This window comes from Salvia hispanica, chromosome 1 (genome assembly GCF_029641045.1).
Source record: "Salvia hispanica isolate PSC_SH4W2 chromosome 1, Shi_PSC_v1, whole genome shotgun sequence".
Classification (NCBI taxonomy): domain Eukaryota; kingdom Viridiplantae; phylum Streptophyta; class Magnoliopsida; order Lamiales; family Lamiaceae; genus Salvia; species Salvia hispanica.
The window spans coordinates 14,480,814-14,498,902 of record NC_142692.1 but is presented as its reverse complement, the minus strand read 5'-3'; the positions used below and the strand labels follow the sequence as shown (position 1 = coordinate 14,498,902).

At 36.1% G+C, this 18,089-nt stretch overlaps 2 protein-coding genes and 1 pseudogene across 9 annotated transcripts; 1 reads left to right on the top strand and 2 right to left on the bottom strand.

The window, feature by feature from the left end:
• Window positions 1-4,301: 4,301 nt before the first annotated feature.
• On the top strand, window positions 4,302-7,564 carry LOC125221594 (BTB/POZ and MATH domain-containing protein 3-like). 5 transcript variants are annotated; one of them, XM_048123737.2, is made up of 5 exons: window positions 4,302-4,962; window positions 5,041-5,389; window positions 5,990-6,257; window positions 7,062-7,106; window positions 7,202-7,564. In XM_048123737.2, exons 1-5 carry the CDS (start codon window positions 4,595-4,597, stop codon window positions 7,417-7,419), a joined length of 1,248 nt encoding a protein of 415 aa, XP_047979694.1. In that variant the 5' UTR covers window positions 4,302-4,594; the 3' UTR covers window positions 7,420-7,564. The 5 variants fall into 5 exon arrangements, 4 of the variants coding, with proteins under 4 accessions (XP_047979694.1, XP_047979695.1, XP_047979696.1 ...); XR_007176388.2 differs by having other exon boundaries at window positions 4,304-4,962; window positions 5,990-6,297; window positions 7,202-7,292; XM_048123738.2 differs by lacking the exon at window positions 7,062-7,106 and having other exon boundaries at window positions 4,303-4,962.
• A 612-nt stretch (window positions 7,565-8,176) lies between these two features.
• On the bottom strand, window positions 8,177-13,326 carry LOC125221593 (protein HESO1-like). Of its 3 annotated transcripts, none has more exons than XM_048123732.2 (9): window positions 13,172-13,326; window positions 12,680-12,846; window positions 10,801-10,965; window positions 10,149-10,324; window positions 9,976-10,071; window positions 9,666-9,735; window positions 9,360-9,490; window positions 9,087-9,197; window positions 8,177-8,961 (listed from the first exon to the last, which is right to left on the bottom strand). In XM_048123732.2, the coding sequence occupies exons 2-9, from the start codon at window positions 12,816-12,818 to the stop codon at window positions 8,500-8,502; spliced, it is 1,350 nt and encodes a 449-aa protein (XP_047979689.1). In that variant the 5' UTR covers window positions 12,819-12,846; window positions 13,172-13,326; the 3' UTR covers window positions 8,177-8,499. The 3 variants fall into 3 exon arrangements, with proteins under 3 accessions (XP_047979689.1, XP_088914716.1, XP_047979692.1); XM_089058590.1 differs by having other exon boundaries at window positions 13,231-13,324; XM_048123735.2 differs by lacking the exon at window positions 10,801-10,965.
• Window positions 13,327-15,099: 1,773 nt separating this feature from the next.
• On the bottom strand, window positions 15,100-17,556 carry LOC125223400 (mitochondrial inner membrane protease ATP23-like; annotated as a pseudogene). Its single transcript, XR_016130264.1, has 6 exons — window positions 17,373-17,556; window positions 16,066-16,303; window positions 15,866-15,995; window positions 15,647-15,776; window positions 15,486-15,569; window positions 15,100-15,410 (listed from the first exon to the last, which is right to left on the bottom strand). The product of XR_016130264.1 is annotated as a mitochondrial inner membrane protease ATP23-like (transcript).
• Between the last annotated feature and the right edge of the window lie 533 nt (window positions 17,557-18,089).

Genomic DNA, 18,089 nt, shown 5'->3' with positions numbered 1-18,089 from the left:
TTCAACATTACAAATTCCAAATCAGCATTGCAATGTCGCCAAAATATAGCAGAAAACATAAAATCATTATTCCAGATGCCCAACTCCCAACAACCATAAAATTCAACAAAGAATTGCAAAATAAAATTCCAGAAGCCCGACTGTAACCCTACAAAACCTGAATTGACTTGCCAAAATAAAATTCAACCAAGAATTGCAAATTAATTTGAATGATATTCTAAAAAACATCAACAACAAATCACTATTGCTCGCTCAAATGAAATCCCCTAAAATGTGGATACCACCGTAACCCTACCAAACAATTGCAAATAAAACCCCTAACTCGCTGCCGCCAATCAATCTACCAGTCTAAAGGGAAAGGAAAATCGCAAACTTTACAACTTACAAAAAATAAACAGAAGAAGTAAGAAGGTCGAGTTAGGTATGGTGATGCTTGGGGTTCACAAGGAGAATAAGAACAGAAATTATTACAAAGGAGAATAAGAAATGAAATTATTAGAGAGGAGAATAAAAAAGAAAATAGGAGAATGGAAAAATAGAGTCTATGCTTTTTTAACATCTGCTTACATTGCAGTAAGTAGGTAGGTGTGCAGAATAGGGCTGCAGAATAATGCAGGTTTTGTTCGTAAAGAGACTAAATTGCCCTTCAACCAATTTGGGCATTTTCGTCCGAAAAATGGAAAAAAACACAAGGTTTGTGATTATATATTTTGTTAGATACCTCTGGTGGAATTTTTTAAAGTTAGGGGTATCCGGTGAAACAAGTCGAAAAGTTAGGACCCTCTGGTGCAGTTCGCTCTAATCTAGGCAATCTTTTTATTTATTATTTATTCATATTTAATATATCCAATATCCATTGTTTAAATAAATTTATTGCTAATAGAATTTAACTAAGTTATTTTACCAAGAGTTTTTTAGTTCAAGACAATTTCTATTATGTTAGAATCAATTTCAACTGACCAAGTTTTACATGCAATAAAACCTCAACCTCAAACACCTCAAAGTAATATACTCAATTAGACCTTGACTAGGGCACAACTTAATGTAATAACAATACTAACACTACTAACCATGAGTATTTACTAGTATTACCCAAGACTTCAGGATTGAATCGGGTGGATCATCATGATTCCAAATTTTAGTAATTAAATCCCACTTTTGGATTTTTTTTTACATGTAATTGTCTTCTTGATATAAATAAATAATACTCCTTCTGAGTAACTTTCAAATTTTCTATTTTAGGAAATCTTTACACCCCTATACATCAATTTATTTACCACTTATACCATTACAATTAACAACTTAAAGTGGACCACATGATCCACTAACATTAATTCCATTACTTTTCTCTCTCTCCTCTCTCTTACTTTACCAATTTTTCTCCCCTTCTCTCTTACTTTACCAAATTGTGTATTAAAATCTGTGCCGTTTCAAACCTCCCTATTTTTAGAAAACGGAGGGAGTAACATTTTTATGTCTAGTTTCCCATGATTGTTTTAGATAAAAGCCTCTTAAACCCTAAGTCATAGCTTTTTTGTGAGATCTAAGTGGTTGCATCTAATTGTTAATTCATTTAATGTAAAAGTAATGCCTATTAGATTGAATGTTTCAAATTAGATGGAGCCAATTTAGGAAAACACGAAAGCATTTTTATGATAATTAGTTAGCAATTGATCACTCCCCTATATATCATAATCGCTATTGGCTATATGAAAGACCGCTCATTCTTTTATTGAATAAGAAACAATCATAATGCTATATAAAGATACAAATACAATTTTTCTATCTTACTAAAATCATATTCTATTGCTTTATGTACCTATATGAAGTACTCCCTTTTTGCTTCATCAAAACCAATATTTCACCTCTCAAATTCAATGGAAGGAAAACACGCCTCAGATCCGATGCAGTTTTTCAAAGTGCTGATGCCTTTCCACCAAAAACTGGCGAACTTTCTAATTCTAAGTCCTTCTACATCTCATGTTAATATTATGTACACAGATGTTGATTCTTTCTACACATCTACAGAAACTGCCTCCAGCTACGTCCAAGGCGATAGAAAAGCTGGAATCGAGAACAATGTTTCTGGAGAGCAGAATCAGAAAATGGAAAGTAAGTTTGAGAAAAGGCGACAAAGGCGTAATCTGTTTGGAGAAAGGATGGCCTCAGTTTGTGGAGCGCCACAATTTAACAGTGGGCCAGTTTGTGGTCTTTGAACAAACCGTCGATCTGCACTTCAAATGCATTGTCTACAACACTGATTTCTGCGAAAAAATTTTCTCCGACGACCAGGAAGAAGCTCAACTCCTAAATCCTCCTAACAAAAGCAAAACAGGTTTGTACTTTGAGAAGAAGATGTTTCCTTGCCATCGCAAAATGGACGCCATAGTGGTATTAGTCTTGGTGAAAGTAGTTTTTGTCTTTATGTGTTTGAAGAGGTCCAAATGTCCCAAAAGAGAATTCGAATTCCTAGCATTATGTTGGAATCGTTGAACGGTCAACGCAATTGGATCGGGTCATACAAGTGACAGATTATTTAATTTTGAAATAATTAAATAATTTATAATCGATCTACGCTCCGAGTAGATGATTATGGTATATTCACTTTCTCTAAACCGATTCTCACTGAGTGAGAAATAATATATTAAAGTATGTCACGATATATGGAGATATGTAATTAATTAATCTCATTTTGGACACGTAGACAAAACAATGTGGCAAATGAGCATACGGAGAAAGCTTCGCAGAATTCAATGCGTGCACATTGATCGGGTCGTCCAGATACATATCCGAAATGAACAACTACATGAGAGGTGTCTAGATATATAGATCCGTCCAGGTTCATGCTCCATGATTGACGTTTGTAATTTCTGTAATATTTGTAACCGGTGACCGTTACAAATTAGCCTTAAAGGCAAATTTGACTCCATTTCCTCCACATTGGCTATAGATAGTGATGCATACTCTTGCATTCTCTACACCAAGACATTTCAAGATACACTTGAAATCTCCACCAATTCACAAGCATACAAAGCATAAGCTCTCTTCCTCTCCTGCATTGTCTTTTTGTCAGCTCTGCCCTCACCTCCATCCAGTTCGTTGGAGCTCTGCTGATAGCGGTGCTGCTTCATCAGAGATGAAAGATGTTTTATCTTTGGGGACGACACGCCAATCCGAGAGCACTACTGGGGCGTATCTCGTCTTGCGGAAAGAGAACTTCTCGACTCGGCTAATTAATATTTTTACGATTACCGTTTCGATTATTGTAATTTTCATTTCAGTTTATTTTTTTATTCCTTCTTTTAGACTGTATTACGTCCTTAGTCTAGAAACCAACACATTCTTCCTGATCTCTTTTCTACACACACCTTTTGTGTTTCTCTATCTTTATTTGCACGATTTGTTCTAGATCTGCATGACAAATCCTGGAAAAAGCCATTTGCATGGAGGCTTTGGGATTAACATTCATATCATCCCAACTATCCAAGATATCAGTACTTGGATTATGATAACTATCATCTATTATTAATTCAAAACAATATACTCCCTCCGTCCATAAAAGATGTCACATTTGTGGGATGACACGAAATTTTAGGAGGGTTTTTTTGTGTGTTAAATAGAGAGAGAAAATGTAATATTTATATTTATGTGAGAGAGAACTTTATCCAAAAAGAAAAATGTGACATCTTTTGTGGGATAAACTAAAAAGAAAAATGTGACATCTTTTATGGGACGGAGGGAGTACAATACTCAAATATCAAGAATAAATAATGATTTTATCTTTTTCTTTCATTGCTGGTGTTATACCATACTGATTCATTAATCCAAGGATTATGTGAGTTTTCCTAAATACCATAACTATTCCTCCATCCGTCCCACTTTAGAATTCCTGTTTAACCATATTTGAGTGACCCATTTTAGGAGTCTCGATTGAAATATTCTATAAATAGTAATAGGCCTCATATTCCACTAATCTTTTCTACTAACATTTTATTACAAAACTAATATATAAAAGTAAGATTAACATTTTACTATTTTTTTTCACCAATTTTCCTTTATATTTTTCAAAATCTGTACCAAAATTCAAATGAGATTTCTAAAGTGGGACGAATGGAGTAATATAATAGGTTTATCCACCGTCTAAGATGTGAAACTTTTATTAATCTCTTTTGCAAGATTCCATTAATGATCCTTTAGTGACATATAAAAAGTTGGACCATTTATTCGGTGAACTCCAAAATTATAGAACAAAATCTTATGTGTATAACTGTACTAATTCTTCTTAGAGCAAATATAGGATATTGCAGAATTTTGAAGAGTCTTTTCTCATTATCACACATTAATTTTTTATTATCATGCATTATTATGCATAATTACTTGTAGTATATATACATAACCTCTCGATCATTTGTCATTTGAGCGATCTGAGTTATAAGATTTTTTTATGTTACAATTATGCATGAATATTGAATTGAATTAGGAAAATTTAGAAAGGTCCGTGTATTCAGATAGAGTGGTAGCTGAATTGATGAAGTTAACCTAAATCCTCCAAATTCTCACTCAATTGAATCTTGTGCTTGTGTTTTTCAATGAAATGATCGTGCTCGACTCCACCGATTCCAGCTCCATCAATGAGACGGTGAATGGCACACACCACTTCACCATCCGCGGCTACTCTCTCGCCAAGGGAATGGGCCCCGGAAAGTACGTTTCTTCCCACACTTTCACCATCGGAGGCTACGATTGGGCGATTTACTTCTACCCCGACGGCAAAAACCCCGACGATTCCTCCGCCTACGTCTCCGTTTTCATCGCCTTAGCCAGCGAGGGCACCGATGTCAGGGCCCTCTTTGAGCTCGCTCTTCTGGATCAGAGCGGCAAGGCCAAGCACAAGGTCCATAGCCATTTCGATCGGGCGCTCGACAGCGGCCCTTATACCCTCAAGTACAGAGGAAGCATGTGGTAAATTCTTAATTTTATGTGAAAGGAGAAATCTTGATTACATTTGTAGTGTTACCAATCTATTTGTGTTTTTTTTAGGGGTTATAAGCGGTTTTTCAGAAGGAGTGCCTTGGAAACTTCTGATTTTCTCAAGGATGATTGTCTTTCCATGCATTGCACTGTGGGAGTCGTCCGGACGCGCCTTGAGGGACCGAAATTTTTTAGTGTTCACGTCCCTCCATCGAATATGGGACAGAGTCTGAAGCATTTGCTGGATACTGAACTTGGTTGTGACGTAGTTTTCCAAGTTGGGAATGAGTCATTCAAGGCGCATAAGTTAGTACTTGCTGCCCGTTCTCCAGTATTTAGAGCTCAATTCTTTGGACTTGTTGGAAATCCTAATAGTGACAAGCTGGAACTCCATGATGTTGAACCATCCATCTTCAAGGTTGTTACTTCCTCTTGTAACGTTAGTCTAAAGTTGCGCACGAGTTTGTTCTTCCAATTTTGTTCCAAATTAGCTTCAATTTCTTAGGGAAAAGCAATCTTCTTGTGTGTTGTATTGGATTACCATATTCTCACAATATTCTTTGACAGTTCCTATGGGAAGTTCATGTTTAATGAACAATATCATATAGTTTGATGCTAGGCATGAACTAAGTTTTTTTTTTGTAATTTCTGTTGAATGGTTATTTTCATATTGCTGTCATGGATTCTTATAGAATTTGGTTCAAGACATAGCTGGCTGCTTCTCTAAATGGAAAGCAATTTCTTTCATGTGCCTTAGGCCTAGTTGTGAGGTGTTTTTTATGACAAATTAGGTTAATTAAATCCATAATATCTAGGTTGAGCCTTTTCTAAGATTATACTATCATAATTCTCAGCTACCTGGAATCTTGATTTTGATATCCCAAGGCTTCTGTTTACAATCCTTTTGGATGTGACTGGGGTTTTTTAGGAAATGTATTGCAAATAACGTGCAACTCTTCGGTCTCTTTACTTCTTTATGAGTTTACTCAGTGAAATTATTGTGGTTAATTGTCTGCAGGCTTTGCTACATTTTGTCTACTCCAACGAACTTCCTGATTTCACTGAAAATGTTGATTCCACGCCTACTTCTTCTACGATCATGATGCAACATCTATTAGCTGATGCAGACCGCTTTGGTTTAGATAGATTGAAACTATTATGTGAAGCAAAATTGTGTGAAGATTTAAGCACTGATACAGTGGCAACAACTCTTTCCCTGGCAGAGCAACATCACTGTGCACAACTCAAGTCGATATGTTTAAAATTTGCCACTACACACTTGGGAGGTGCGTGGAGTCCATAGATCTGAACGGTGCAAATTTTCAGGTTATGTCAATTATAATTTTCCAGTCCGTTATCTGGAGACATTTTCTTGATGAAATTAGTCTTCTCCATCCGTGGTGGGTATTTTTGTTCTTCTGTGCTTTAATTACACTTCTGTGTGGCCATCTTTGTTTTTTATCCAAAGAACTTGAAAAGGAAATATAAAAAGAAAAGATAAGTAAAGTTTGTGATGTTGCACATTAGAATACTTTAAAATGTGACTTAGGTTCAATTAAGCAGTAGTTATGTGAACATTAATTCTGAATCAGCTATTTTCTGCCACACATTTCAAGCTAGATGCAATTTGGCATTCAATCATAATAAGTTCTGACCAAAAAACTTCATGACCATTTTACAAAGGGTTGATGAAGCTAAATTATGTTTACAATGATGATTTTGTAGAAACATTTTGTGCAATGTAATATTTTTCATGAGAACATTAATCATCATTTTCTCTGTATGTCCGATTTCTGTAATTTGCATGAACACATACTTAATATGGATGCTCAAAAGGCCATGGCTCCAAGATTTTGCTTTATTGCTTTTGCTTGCATGATTCATTTGCAGGGAAGTGAACAAATTGCGGGTGTTTGGGTCGATGCAGATTGTTTAAGATGTATATATGTTTGGAGTTGATGCTTTTTTTTGGGGTAGTGTTCTTTGATGTGTGGATAGCAGGACAAGTATTATAAGTGGGCCAAATTAGTGAAAATATGAGAATCAACCCATTTCTGCAGAAACCTCATTAGTTCGTATCCATTGTTCAGGAACAGCATCTCCAGACATCATTGAGGAGATGTCAAAATTACAGTGTACTGTGTTACCTCCAGAACCTCCCCCCAAATTCCAAGAATGATGGTTTCGTATTGATTTAGCAGAGTATTAATGGCTTGGTTTACTGTTACAGTGGTGATGAAATCAGAAGGGTTCGAGCACTTGGAACAGAGCTGTCCCTCACTGTTGTCGGAGTTGCTGGAAACAGTGGCGTTGGCAGATGAGAAGCCAAATCTCGTATCAGGTAAGAAAAGGAGCAGCAGCAGCATCTTCGCGCTGGATTTGGCAGCTGCAGATGGTGTAGCAGAATCCGTGAATCCTAATGGCCGCCGGGTGCAAAGAAGGGGCTAGCGCTGTGGATGCAAATTGAAGACATGGGAACTAAGGCTCGTTTATGTCTATAGTAGTCTATTTTTGTATTTGCATTACTCAATCTACTCTAATGATTGACAACTAAGCACAGTTTAATATTAGTGTCCTTGATTAGTCTTGATTAGTCTGCTCTTTCTAGTACTACCAATCTTCCTTGAACCTTGCAAAAAGGGTATGATAAAAGTGACAATTTGCGTACATTACTTAATATGGATCTTGATTATTCATGTGCACACATCAAGTAGCAAGCATTATTGTTAAAAAACAAACAGAATAAAAAGATAGATATTCCTCAGACATTTTTCTTGTGAAGAGAAGGGGTGTTGTTGGCAATAGGCCAGAGGAAAGCCCCCATAGCGAAATGCCGTTTCTGCATGAGATCTCCATGGGCGGGCAGCCCGTACTCTGCTAGAAGGCGGTCCACCATCCACTCCGGCATTTCTTGGTACTCTCTTTTGCTGTATCTCGGATAATGCACTGGCATTTTGAACTCGTTGCTCTCCCTTCCTCTCGTCATTTTTTTGTATTACTAGTATACTAGTCGATATAGTCGAGATGATTGAGATTTTTATGTAACAAGAAGGTTGCCCCTTTTATATGATCATCTCTCCAAATACCCATGTCAACCTAATGATTTACCTTCTTCTGTTTTCTGTTAACACTTGCACAAGTTGCCTGTTTCTCTTTTTATCTTTTATTTCGTTATTAAACCCACTCGTCTAAGCAACGTGGAGTATTTAATTGTTTCATAAATCTTCTCAAATGCTTAAGTAGCAAAAGTTCATGCTCAACAATTGTTTTGACACACCAGATTGCTTTCAGCACTAACAAAACATCAGTTTTCCACTAGCCATTGGAACTGAGCTTTGCATGTGTCGCATTCAAATTATTTTTGCATGGTATACAAACAAAAATGAACATGCCTGGCATAGATTTTCATTAAAGATGACAGACATGAAATTCAGTCTTTTAACGCGATATTGCTTTCCACCCACCAACAGAGACAAAGTCCGATCCGTGCTCTCAAAAAAGAGTGGTCTTGGCAAGCAAAATATAGACTCAGTCACCTGAACTGTTTTTTTCTGCTTTGGGCTCAGATCTTGGCCTCCAAACTTGCTGTTTCTGACTTGTAGATGCATGATTAGATCCATTGCTTTCCCCATTTTGAGGTTTATCCACTACTTTGTCAGGAGACTTCTGCAGTGTCTGCAAAGGCGGCTGCTTTCTCTCTGGTCGTGTCTTAACGCCATTCCTGCTAATAGGAGTATTCCTGTTAAAAGGTGCATTCCTGCTAATAGATGTTGTTGATGTAGATTGCTGCGTTGTTGAAGTTGATACAAATGCTCTCCTTTCTAACCATGATAGATGCGGCCCCACCAAAACTGAAAAAAGAGAAGCTTGATATTGATTTGGCGAGAGAAGCATTTGATGAGTCACCTGAATTGCTTCTGCAATCTTTATTAATTGATCGCTGCTGACTGTCCTAGCTGTATTAGCTGGCTGCTCAAAGGGATCTTCAACCTAAAAGCAAAGGGGACGAAAAAGGGAGGATGAGAATGATAATATTTTAAACTCTGGATGCATCACACACTCTGCTACTGACATGTGATTGTGTGTTGTTTTTGAGAGAGGCAGAGAGAGATTACAAATAATGCATAGGTTTTAGGCAGCCATCTCATGTTGATGTTAATATCCTCCGCATGCCCCATATATGGATTGATACCTTGTGTAGAAGCTCTTGAACAAATATCAGAAAACTGAAGGTGCAAAGGGATGAAAACCCTGTCAATACAATTGGACTAACTTTTATGATACAAACAGTGGGCAGTTCATGTTTGTTCTCTATAAGATGTTAAAACCAGAAATTGGAAACTTTACCAAATAATGATTTATAATTAAAAAGCAAGTACTTTAATAACCTTTGCAAGGAAGGAAAGGAAGAGCTCGGACAAAGAGCTCCGGTTGATCGCTCTTGACCTATCTGCCCAAATTTTTTTAATGTTTACAGCACAAGTATCTTCAATATTTTTTTCTGCAACAGCTCGCACACCTTCAGAAAAGTAATTCAAGTATATGAGCGTCATTCGTAATGATTCAAATTAATGACACATAATAAGTCCAAATCAGAAGCTGTAGGTGATATCATGTTTAGAAGCTATTATTCAAAGAGTAAATGAGCAACACATGTTGAACAAACTCATAAACAAAACCCTGTTCAGTGGTACCTGTAAGGTCGTCAGCCATATTCCCTGGATATATTTCTACAAGAGGAGGTAATATAGCAGGTTCCAAAGTCTGTAAGATATGAGAAAATGGTTAAGATAACAAGATAAAAATGTCAAATTAAGTAATCTATGACCTCTAACATCTCTCTTACTTTTTGGAAGTTCTTGCTTCTATAACTATAAGTTTTAATCAACTTAATATCACTACCATAGGTATTTGAACTTCTTTTTATATTATTGCCAACCTCCAAGAAACCCTAAGTGATTATTGACCAATACTTAGCTAAAGTCAACTTGGCACAGAAGTTACCTGAAAATGAAAAAGCACAAGCAGACTTAGACAATACGAATTCAAAGTTCCAGATTTCGAATCATTGATATGATGAGTTTTGGCCCATTCCTTGACCTGCCCAAAGAGATTTTAAATAAAGTTTTGACCTTGACACTATGCTTCAGATTCATCACAATGTCATAGAAACTTGCCAGTAGAACCAGATCACGGAAGCGGCTATCGATCCCAGTGATCCAGAATAATATTTTTGACTTCATTTGCCCACTTAAGTTGTTGACTGAAAGGTCACATGAGATGTTAAAGCTCCCCTCAAACTTCACAATAGGTACCCTTGCATTGGAGATAAACTTTAGCCTGCGATATCCACCTAAAAGAAAGGAAAAAAATTATAGGTCATAGCTACTAAACTAAAGCAAAAGGTTATGGGTCACAACTACTAAACCTAGCATCAGTATCTGTTTATTTGGAGATTCTGCCCATTTTATAAATCCTTGCATCAGACACCAAATTTCAGTCACGTAATTTTTCACCCAATTTGACATCAATAAGCAACGCTTTCTCCCCCATAATCTAATACTATCACAATTTTTCAGCATTTTTAAATAAACACCCTCTTAGTATTAAGGTCAGCCAGTCCAATATCTATAGCAACGGGTACCATTAAACTTCAAATATTAAAGAAATCAGATGTGTACCAATTACCAAGAAAAGTAAATAAAATAAATAAACAGAATTAGTAGTATGATTTACATATTTTGCATAAAAGGGTGTATTAAAATGCTTGTAGTACATTAAGGCACATAATTAAGAAGAGTGGCATTTCAACTTGCACTAGTAGTTAACCTTTTTTTCTCAGAGCTTTTATGATATCCGCTAGCAAGCTTTGTTTGTGTTTCCTTCCAGGAGAAGAAATATATAAACCATTTAGCAACTCAATGGATATATCTATATCTCCCCATTTTGTAAAGAGGTTGGAAACAAAAGATCCATATGGTTCTACAGTTGCACCTGCTCCAACATTTTTAAGCACACATCATTAGAAGTATGTTGTCAGCAAGAGATTTACACATTTCATAAGCAGACTTCTTTGGTATATCTATAAACTGTGAAGGCCCTAAGATAATCTAATGAGTTTTAAGTAATAGAAGAGGTGCAAGAAATACTTTTTGCTGTTTTAAGGTATAAGCCTATAATACTTATGAGTACCAGTTGATGATTGATAGTGTTCATAATTAGTAATTAGTGAGGAAATATGCATCCAGATGCCTTTACTTGTAATTTCTAATTTAAACTCTCTCACTAATAAACCACACTTGACAGTGACACACAAGCAGCTGAGTGGTTTTTCCTATTTACTCAGCAAGCTTCCTACCTTCCTCTAGGATATGAAGTCCTTTCTTTTTTAAACAGCATCTTAGAAGAGCAATAAAATATGAAGAAAATCTATTTATAGTTTTAACAGAACTAAGCTAATGATCACAACATGTGTAATCAGAGACTAGAAAATTTTACAGCCTCCTGACCAAAAAGGTATAATAATTTTACAAGATGAAAGTTCTTAAGACAGTGAGATCAGAGACAATACAGGACAAATATGAAACGGGGTGGAGAGTGTATTAGCGCGGGAAGCGCGAGGTTGTTTGGCCAACTGAATCAGAAGATGCGGAGGAATGAGAAGGCCGGATCAGGAGAATAGGTGGAAGAGCATATCTCGGCAATCTCTCATTAGTTTGTTAAAATTGTTAGTTAGTTCCTATTTTCTTAAGTTTGTTATAGTTGTTGGTCAGTCCCTATTTTATTGTGCTTAGATCGCCTATATTATGATTCTCCAAGACGATTTTCAGCTCTCACTTTATATAGACGATCTAAGCACAATAAAATAGAGACTAACTAACAACTATAACAAACTCAAGAAAATAGGACTTGACTAACAACTATGATAAACTCATGGGAGACTGCCGAGATATGCTCTTCCACCTGCTCTCCTGATCCGGCCTTCTCATTTCTCTGCATCTGCCGATTCAGTAGGCCAAACAACCCCGTGCTTCCCGCGCTAATTCACTCCTCACTCCATATCAAAATATATTTACACTGAGCAACATATCATCCACATGAAAATAATTATGAAAAGATCATATGTCTTTATTAGTCTATTAGTCATTAGTTTCAAACTTTCAATCAAAGAATGATTCTCAAAAGATCGAGCTTTTCCATTTTTTTCCATTAATTGAAGAAATGACAATAAAAATTATAAAATCACCCAAAACAACATTCGATATCCTAGATGATCCGGCGAAAATAGATTTGGGAGATTTTGCAGCTGTTTATCTGGACTGATGCAATGTATTGTGTTAGTGTATGACATCAATTCCAACTTCTTTTAGTGATTTAAGCATGTTTCCTACATTTACAGTACATCATAAACTTCACTAGAGTTCATAATTCAACTATTAGGGAAGCTGAGAAAGAGCATTTAGACAGAAGATATACAGCAAATAGTCGAGCTTCATAAAAAATGGAGGTGATTATTGAAAGAACTAGTGTATTTTTGCTCCAATTGAGCTCAAATTCTACTCTTTCTGATATAAACTACACTCTATCCTCTTTGCAGATACAAAGTTCATTATTATGGGTCCCTTTCCTTACACAAGAACAATAAGTAAGTGTAGTAACAGACCTCAAGTGGTGGATTACATAAAAGCAGTAATGAAGCGTTAAATACCTCTCAAACTTTCTATGGATTCAATAACAGCTCGGACCTCATTTATAATATGAAATCTAATCGTCCAATCTTCTTTCGAGGGATTGATTGCACGAAGAATTTCGTTCACAGTTTGCTCTACTGGATTATAGCCATTCATTTTAATTGTGGTTTTAAGCAGGCATGCCCTGCATACAAACCAATATAACACATTAAACACTCTCATTATGAAATGAAAAGTAACTGACAAATCTTGCAACCATTTAGTGAATTTACTTGAACCACATTAATATAACTGAAAGGGGAACAATCATTGAAACTGTAAATTACATAACCTATCACAAGAATCCAACATAAACTCAATTTCGTAACAGAAATAAACCTAGCATTATATATAAATCAATTTCAAGTGCTAAATCTCAATTGCGTTCTACATAAACTGTGCTTCACTCTCAACAATACGTTCACATTAGCAGAGAAGAAAAAGGTAAAAATGAAACTCCAATTTCAGACCTAAAAAATGTTCGCAAGAAGCTTCGAAAGCAAGGGAAACTCCATTAATGCGCACGGACCTTCAAAATTAGGTCTCAAATTAGTCTTTGAATCATGGGGAGTGGGGACTAGTTACGAACTGGGGTTTGCTTGTGTGTGTTGGGAGAGAAGAAAAGGCAAAATTCTTGTTATATTAATTAATATACAAAAAGTATTTAGTATTTGGGCTAGGTTTTTTACTTTCGAAATAAGGTAACACGCTTTTCTCAACAAGAGATGCGACTTTGTATAGCGTAGACGCATATCATTCTACTCCACTATGGAAAGAAACGAATTTGTACGTCCCTTTCCACTCCCCCTGAGCAAAAACTAGTAGTACCAATTTTTTCACTTCCATTGCCATTTTTAAGTTTTTAGGTAAATTTTCACCATCATTTCGATTTATGTTAATAATTTTTGTATATTACATCCTATTTTGTTGTAAACAATGTTTTGAAGTGATTTGTAAGACTTGGGGTTCTACATCATATAGCACCTTGGACATCTCTTTACAGTATTCGAAGGCATCCTATATATTGTGGGCCAAAGTAATCCTGAGTCAAGGACCTTCCTTGTTGGTTTTTTTGGCCCAAAATGTTTCTTGCTAAGTGAGACAATTCTTTTCGGCACAGGATTTTGTTAGTAAAGTGGAGAATGAATCAAGTAAGGGAGAAAATAAAGTAATAGAGAGAATGTCAAAAAAGGAAATGACTCGCTTATCTTGGAACGTCTCAAAAAGGAATATGAATCGCTTAGCAAGGGATAGAGGGTGTACTTGCTCTCACTCTTGATCTTTTGACGTTGGGCAGTGGATATGACCAATGAGGAAGGAAGTTCGCCAGTGGTGAGGTCGTTGATTATGTCGGCATACCATGGCTCTATGTTTGATGCATCCTTCCTCCGCCCTTCATCTGGTTGTCCTCTTAGTACAAAGTTGATCAAGGCATTCGCCTGGACAACGTACAACTGCTCTTCTAGGAAGGCATCATCAATCTCAGTATGTTCTCCTCACTGAACTATCCGACTTAGATGGTCTGCCACCTTGTTTTCGGTTCCTTTCTTGTCTTTGACTTCTCAATCAAACTCTTGCAGCAGCAAAACCCACCAAATAAGTTTGGGCTTCACTTTCTTTCCGGACAATAGATATTTCAAAGTTGCATGATCAGTGTACACTATGATTTTTGACCCAAGCAGATAGGCTTTGAATTTCTCAAAGGCGTATAGCTGCTCCTTCTCCGTTGTATCATAATTTCCTTGAGCTTGATTTAATGTCCTCGAGGCATAATAGATCACATGGCTCCTTTCCATTGTGCTGGCCAAGGACTGCTCCGACCACGTGGTCACTTGCATCACACATGATTTCGAAAGGTTGGCTCCAGTCTGGAGCCACTATCACGGGTGCTTAAATGAGCTTGTTCTTCAGTGTTTGGAAAACCTTCTAACAGCCATCATTGAAGTCGAACTCAACATCATTCAAATGTTGGGCAATCTTCGCGAAATCTCAGTTGATTTATACCATTTTTGTAATGGGGAGAAGGAAGCACCATTGCTATTAGGCCCCGGACCATCGGCTTAAGGAATTGTGCCACCAGCATCATTATTTGTGGCTTGGTCCAAGATCTTGTGCTAGATTTGTACTTTCCCTATTTTCAGAAAATACTAGCTTTTTTTCTCAATCAGCAACAGTTGATTGTTTGCATCAATATATTTCTAATTTATTTATCATTCTGATAGTGTCACCAAATCTTTTGTTAAGACAGTTTGATGAGTTGGGTTGATCGGTTTTAAACAATTGGCATGCTAGAATAACACCATTAAATTCTCAAGCATCTACAACATAAGATTTATACAGAGAAGTGGAGAAACAAAAAATGATTAGCATATGTAATTGCTACCTACCATAAGCTCGAAACTCCAAATAATGTCAACAATTTATGAGTTTTGGCAATTAACATACTCCTTTAGCATGTAATTTTTATTATCACATAGTACACCAAGAACTTTACATCATCAATGATGCTGAAAGCAAGAAAAACATTATAATTTCCGACGAGGATAAGTGAGAAATCATCAAGCGACATTCATGTCAAGGAGCTCTATCGAAGGGTTTTGTGTCGTTATAACAAGTACTCCACACAGCTTCAATTGCCTCCTTTGCTGCTACTTCGGAGCAGTTTGGGTTTGCAGTTACCGACTGCATCGCTCTTCGCTTCACACATTCCTATAAGCCAAAAACACGTATTATATCGATAATTCAGAAAACATAATGGCCACATATAGTGAAGATGAAACTCACAGGCTCATGACCCCTCATCTTTACATAACCACGGAGAAGCTCATATTTATAATGGCAGTTTCCACTCAGATGACTAGCTCGAATCTGCTCCAACAAATTCAAATTCAAATTCAAATAATGACAAAGCAATTCCTAATCAAGTTTGTTTAAAAGTGAATGACCTCACTGCAGGCATGATGAGCGCAGTTGTCCCAGTCAAGATTAGCACTACGACAGTCATCGTAAGCGTGAATGAGCTCGTGAATCATCACTTGCTCCACTTGATCTTGAAATTGCAAGTGTTATGGCACACTACAATCTAATCCAAATCACGATTCAAATTTGTTTCGATTCATACACTAGTAGTAGTATAGATTGCAAAATTAGGATTTTCAATTGACATACACACCCCAGATCCCCTGGTGAATCCACCGGAGCAATCCTCCACGCAATGGGTGGCCTTTATGAAATTCTTTTCGATGCCGCATCCAGATTCCTCCAATTTCTCCATCAGAAATTTCACCGTTGGATCTGCAACATGTACAAATATATATGAGTGTGGAGCTCACAAGCAGCAACAATAAAAGTAGTAGAGAATTACTTCTGAAACTTTTCTGGATATATTTCGCGCATTCTAGAATCGTCATTCCGCCCTGTGCGGCGGAGGAAGACCCCTTGTCGTCTTCCATGAATTCCGCCACCCTATATTAAAAAAAAAACTGATTCTTGCTTCATGAATCTAGACCTGGACTTTGGGTTGAAAAGGTAGATCCAGAATTTTGGGACAATAGTGTCAAGTAAGAGTCGACAGTAAAAGTATAATTGGCTTAGAAGAGCACCTAATGCAATAAACAGAATATATTAATAGAGTAGTAAATCATGCAAAAAAAGAAATTTATAATGGATGAAAAAGAAAGAAAAAAATTGGGTTTTTATGACTCTAATAGCAAAAAGGCTGATCAATAACTTGGCAATCAACTCTATCACCCCTTACATTTACATTTGTTATTTTTTGCCAACCAGTAGCTAGAACAGTTCATATAATAGTAATGAGCACTATGCTGAAAAACAGAACTTAATTGCAAGTACCATGAATAAAACCAGAGAATACCAAATGAAATACAAAAATAATAGGTAAGAGCCAAGGAAACAGAAAACGGAAAAGTAACTCTTTTAAAACCATACAGGCAATAGTGCTTAAAATGAACAGAAAATGAGATTGTAAGGAACCAACTGAGTAACCAATAACAGAACAATGCAAAACTCTTTACATTATAAGCCACAATTATTACAAACCATTGTCAGAGGACATCAACTATTTGAAGAATAGGATCTTAAATGCACAAGATTTGGAAAAAGACAAAGGCAAAAGTCTGCCCACACTTGATGAAGTCAGGCCTATTTACATCTTTTGAGAGCTCAAACTATCAAAGGTCCACAAGGGTTAGAATTGCTAGAGTGATCAATTTTAAACGACTATAATCTCAAGCCCAATCACTACTCTTGGGGGAGGGGGAGAACACATCAGAAGCAACAATAAAGTGATAGATAAAACTTGAATTTCCAATTCACACTTATCCTAAATGTTTCCTCCTTCACCTCCGTATTCCTCTACCGAATCTATAATTATCTAATGATAGAACCAAGGTCATATTTTTGTAGAATATGAATGAAGAAATAATGGAATTCTACAAGGCCATTCCAATTCGACATTTCATTCAACATTCAAATGTGAAGAAATTACTGATTTTTTTTTCTTTTCAAAAACATCACATATAGAAGAAGCTAATCAATACAAACAACAACAGAAGATCGAATTGCACAAACAATGAGACAAAAATTACAGAAAATTAACAAACGAAACGATCAGATCCCAAAATAACAAAAAAAAAAAAAACAGGAAAATACCTTTTTTTGGGGTTTATAGCAGATCTAGGCCGAGACAAGTAGAATCGAAGAAAAATGTGGTAGAAATATAATCCTGAGTTTACCACAAACTCCAACGATTTGTGGTTGTTGGTAATGGCGATTGTGGGAGAGAGAAGGCAAGCAGGTCAGAAGGATAATATAACCTTAAACCCTGAACCCTTCATTACTCAATTATAGTCAAAATTACTTTAAGTTTGTATTGCTGAATAAGTAAGTCAAATTATTCACATATGCAATTAATTTATTCATTTAAATGCTTCTAGACTGAATTCAGTTGCACTTTTATAATCTAACTATTTTACTTTATCATACAATATTTAGAAAATTCTACGATATTTATTACTTTATTGACAATATTAGTGGAAATCAGCCAATGGATTATGTGAATTAGCTAAATTGTTTTGCATAAATGCAACAATTTTATTGGTTGGCCTACGTCGTGGATAATAATACTATCATTTATCAATATTGGTAATATCCGATATTTTGACCATTATATTTGTGGATAGATTATTAGAATTACATATGAATATTTAATAGAATAAAGATAAGTGCAAGTTATTGTATGTCTACTAAGAGGTATGACCAATTGCTAACTTTCTTAAGTTGCTAACTTGCTAACTTATTAATGTAGTGTATTAAAAATGTTAACATGATGAATTTAAAATGTCAACACATAATTTTGTTGAACTTCAA